Source organism: Tribolium madens, unplaced genomic scaffold (assembly GCF_015345945.1).
Source record: "Tribolium madens isolate multiple individuals breed KSU strain unplaced genomic scaffold, Tmad_KSU_1.1 Scaffold_3;HRSCAF=73;Tcas5.2_LG2, whole genome shotgun sequence".
Lineage (NCBI taxonomy): Eukaryota > Metazoa > Arthropoda > Insecta > Coleoptera > Tenebrionidae > Tribolium > Tribolium madens.
Window position 1 is genome coordinate 14,257,494 of NW_025401006.1, and position 4,449 is coordinate 14,261,942.

Below are 4,449 nucleotides of genomic sequence, written 5' to 3' on the forward strand. Positions count from 1 at the left end.
CGCAATAATAACAATAAATAGTGGAATTTGATAATGGAAACCATTTAGATGGAACATTTACGAGCACTTAGCACGATACAAAAGTCGTTTTCTATTAAATTAGAAATTTCATCGCTTTTTATTTGTTATTTGATACAAAATATCGTGTCACGAGATCGCAAATCGCCACTGAAACCATAAATAAAAGCTTCCGGTAATTTTAACATAAAACAGGTCTCGTAAAATCGAAAGATTTAGCCCTTAAGGATTTTTCCCTTTATATCTGTTTCTCTCCAGCGTATCAAATTTATGGATCCTTAGAGAATGAGTAAAATTGATAAAAGTATAGATTATGATAATGGTGAGCTTAAAGGTGGTAGACACTTATTTAAGTGACGTTCTAACATATTTTTCAGCCCCAATGTCGTAAATAAAGTGAAGGAAACTTGTAAAATTTAATCAAGTAAAAATTGTGGTTTTATGAGGAAAATATGAATTTTCTATCAAAGCAAAACAAATTCTCCTATAAGAAATTCAAAAATGCAAAATAAAAATTAAATAATTTTGGAGTTATTAGCAATTAACTGCTGAAAAATCGACCAAAATCTCGCCAAAAATCAAAAAAAAATTCAACTTTAATAAAATTCATTCATTTAACGTTTTTACATTTCTAGAGGTTCTAAAGATTCAAAAAAGTGCATAACAAATTTTTACTTTTTTTATTTTGTAAACTGAGATAAAACTGTATCTCATTGATATAATATTTTGATGTAAACCTATGTAAAATGTTCCGGGGAATCGAGTTATAAGCGGAAAAGAAGAATTGAAAAAAGTTTGTAACAACAAATTGAAAAAATGCGTCTCAAAACACAAATTAGAGAATATTTAAAACGCAAAAAAGGTGAAGATAGAAAAAAACCACTAAAAGTTTTTGGCTTAAAAAACACAAGAAAATAAAGAGGACTTTCCAAACAAATTTGATTTTTTGTTTGATTTAAAAACTATAAGACTTTTATCAGCAATAAGAGAAATCTGGGAAGAAAAAAGAACCTTCAAGGGCAAAACTATCGAAAGAAGTTATTAACAGTTGGAAGTAACTTAAGAAAGAGAAGAAATACTAAAAAAAATTGAGGAACAAAGAGGAAAAAATGAAAAAACGTAAAATAAAGTTAGTTTTTAATGAAAAAAAAAGAATTTGAAGAAAAAGAAAAGAAGAAAAAAACACTAGAAGTTTTTGGTATAAAGAGCAGAAGAAAATGGAGATAATTCGACAAAAAAATTGGATTTTGTGTTTGATTTAAAAGCTAAGTCACTATATGAGGAACAAAAAAATTTTTTGAAAAAAAGGGCAAAGTTATTGAAAAATGTTATTAACGTTGAAAGTAATTTAAGAAAAAAAAAATGCTGAAAAGTATTGAGGAGGAAATACGAAGAAAAAGTGAAGAGATGTAAAATAAAGTCACTTTTTAAGAACAAAAAAGAATTTGAAGAAAAAGAAAAGAAGAAAAAAAACCACTAGAAGTTTTTGGCATGAAGAACAAAAGAAAATAGAGAAGATTCTCCAAAAAAAAAAGGAATTTTGTGTTTCATTTAAAAGCTAAGTCATTATATGAGGAACAAGAGAAATTTTGAAAAAAAAAGGGCAAAGCTATTGAAAAATATTATTAACGTTGGAAGTAATTTAAGAAAGAAAAAATGCTGAAAAATACTGGGGAGGAAAAACGAAGAAAAAATGAAGAGACGTTAAATAAAGTCAGTTTTTAAGAACAAAAAAAGAATTTGAAAACAAGATAGGTTTAAATTGAATCTGTGTTTAAAAACATCAGTTTTTAAGAGGGGGGTGTCAACAAATTTTTAGTTTTTTTTGTTTTGTAAATTGCGGCAAAACTGAGTCTCAATGACATAATATTTTGACCTATACCTATGTAAAATGTTCCGGGGAATCGATTGGCGTCAAGAAAACTGCAAAATTCTTAATAGTTTTGAAGTTATAAGCGGATTTAAATTTTTGATATATTTGACTTTATCAGACATTTTCTCGATAACTGTTCATCGTAGAGCACTGATCTTTCTTATGTATGATAGAAAATTAAATTTTCTATTCAATGGCACCAAATATAAGAGGTTATCTCCAATAAGTCCGGAGTTATTGCCATTAGACCGTTCCGGGTGCCAAAAATCGACCAAAATTTCGACAAAAATGAAAAAAAAAATTAACTTTAAAATTGATCTATTTAACGTTTTTTACATTTTTAGAGGTCTTAAAGACTCAAATAAGTGCATAAAATGTTATTGGGTCAAGTTTCAAAAATTTTGAATTTTTTGAGTTTTTGAAGGTGAGCGGTAGTAAAATCGTAAAAATAGTCAATTTACTCTACGATGCATAATTAATAGAATTAAGGAATAAGACTTAAAGAAAATCAAAATTTTTTTAAATAAAAACACTTTTTAATTAATTTTAAAAATCTTGTTAAATTAGTAAAGTAAGTAATTCGAATTAAAAGCAACGCTTGAAAGATCTTATGGACGCGAGTCGGGGAATTAAAGAGTTTCTTTTCTTTGTAATTAAGAGTTTAAGATGATTAGGAGCAATTTGCACAGTATCTTGACTATCGTTCCTGAAATATGTTTCAGTGTTTTCAAGTAGGAAACAACAAATGCAAATCTGCTCTTGAGAGTTTCAATAATTGCTATCAGCTCAATTTTATTTTCAGGATCAAGGAGCGGAGGTCGTAGCACATCTCCTTATAGATCTTCCTCAAGAGGCGCAGTCAATGCGGCTTACAGCGGGAATTCAGGATTTTCAGAGAGTGGATCTAGACGTGCTAGCAGCTCCGTTAGCCAGGTAAAGTTTGGGCAATTTTGCAAGCTTCAGTGCTTTTTTCTCGTTTTCTGAGTGTGATATTACTGAAAAGTGCAATTTTTAATTTAAGACTTCAACGTGGATAAAATACAGTTATTGACAGAAGCGTGAAGCTATCTATTTTTCAGGGCGAGTTACTCTGGATGGAAATATTTAAAAATACGCACAAGGGTTTATTTTTGGGGCTAAATTTTGTATGAAATGAAAACTACCAATACGAGTCACTTAAATATTCTATGTGTACAAGTGATTTCAGCTGAAACGAATTTTCAGCTTCGAAAAGCGATAATCTCCTTATGGCGAAAGAAGATAAAACTGATTTTATGAAAAATTTATTTGTCAAGTCAAACATGAAAAACCGTTTAAACAACAGAAAATAAATGCCAGGTTTTCACTACTTTGAAGAAGACGATCCTTTCAAAATGTTGTTATTTTTCAAAAAGTTTTATTATAGTTTGATTTGTATGAGATTTTTCAGAATTTCAAAAATAAATTGTTACATCTTAATCTTCTTGAAATTTTTTCGTTTTTTTCTTTTCATCACTGAGAATTATTTTTTGCAAATTTTTACTTATTTTTGTGCTAAATGTTGCATTAACCAACATGAGTTTAAATTGTTTATGTTCCTACAAAGTGATTTTAGTTGAAACGAATTTTCAGCTTTGAAAATCGATACCGATAATTTTATGAAAAATTTATTTGTCAAATAAAATTTAAAGAACTTGTTTATAATTATAAGAAATAGCTAGGTTTGGGTTTATAATGTTATTTTTCAAAAAAAATAGTTTTATTATAGTTTGATTCGTATAAGTTTTTCAGCATTTCAAAAAGAGATGATTACATTTTGTCTTACTTAAAATTTTTTTAGATTTTTTAAGTACTGAAAATTGAGGCTGAAACAATTTTTTTGCTGATTTTGACACTATTTTGGTGCTCAATTTTTAATGAAACAAAAACTTTACTAACACGAGTTTACTTAAATATCTATGCACACAAATGATTTCAGCTGAAAACTGCTCATGGAAAAGTTTTATTTATGGTCTGATTTATGTAAGATTTTTTAGCATTTCAAAATTAAATGAGCTAATTTTTCATGTTGTTACATCTTGAAGTTTTTTTCGTACTGAAAACTTTTGAAAACAAAACAATTTTTTGTGAGATTTAGTAACTGAAATCACTTGTGGAAAATTAGCACAACTTAACCAACACGAGTTTGTACTCAAGTGATTTCAGCTGAAAGAAATTTTCAGCTTTGAAAGCTGATAACTTGCTAATGGAGAAGTTTTATTTTTGGACTAATTTTTTTCAGCATTTCAAAAACATATGAACTAATTTAAAAAAAATAAGTACTGAAAACTAAAGCTGAAATTGTGTTGCAAAATTTAAGATTTTTTTGATACTAAATTGTGTATGAAACAAAAACTAAAATATTCTATATTTTCAAGAGATTGCATCTGAAACGATTTTTCAGCTCCGAATATCAATAACCTATTTATAGAAAAGTTTTTTCACGGTCTGATTTATGTAAGATTTTTCAGCATTTTAAAAAATAAATGAGCTAATTTTCAATGTTGTTACATTTTGTTTAAATACTGAAAACAAAACAA

The 4,449-nt window shown here is 27.7% G+C and overlaps 1 protein-coding gene across 1 annotated transcript in view; it reads left to right on the forward strand.

Moving 5' to 3' along the window:
• Positions 1 to 4,449, forward strand: part of LOC123007731 (peptidyl-prolyl cis-trans isomerase CYP95-like) — an 86,041-nt gene that overhangs the window by 66,717 nt on the left and 14,875 nt on the right. Inside the window, exon 4 of the mRNA XM_044403150.1 lies at positions 2,694 to 2,824. Within this exon, the coding sequence (XP_044259085.1) occupies positions 2,694 to 2,824 (131 nt within the window). The remainder of the gene's footprint in view (positions 1 to 2,693; positions 2,825 to 4,449) is intronic.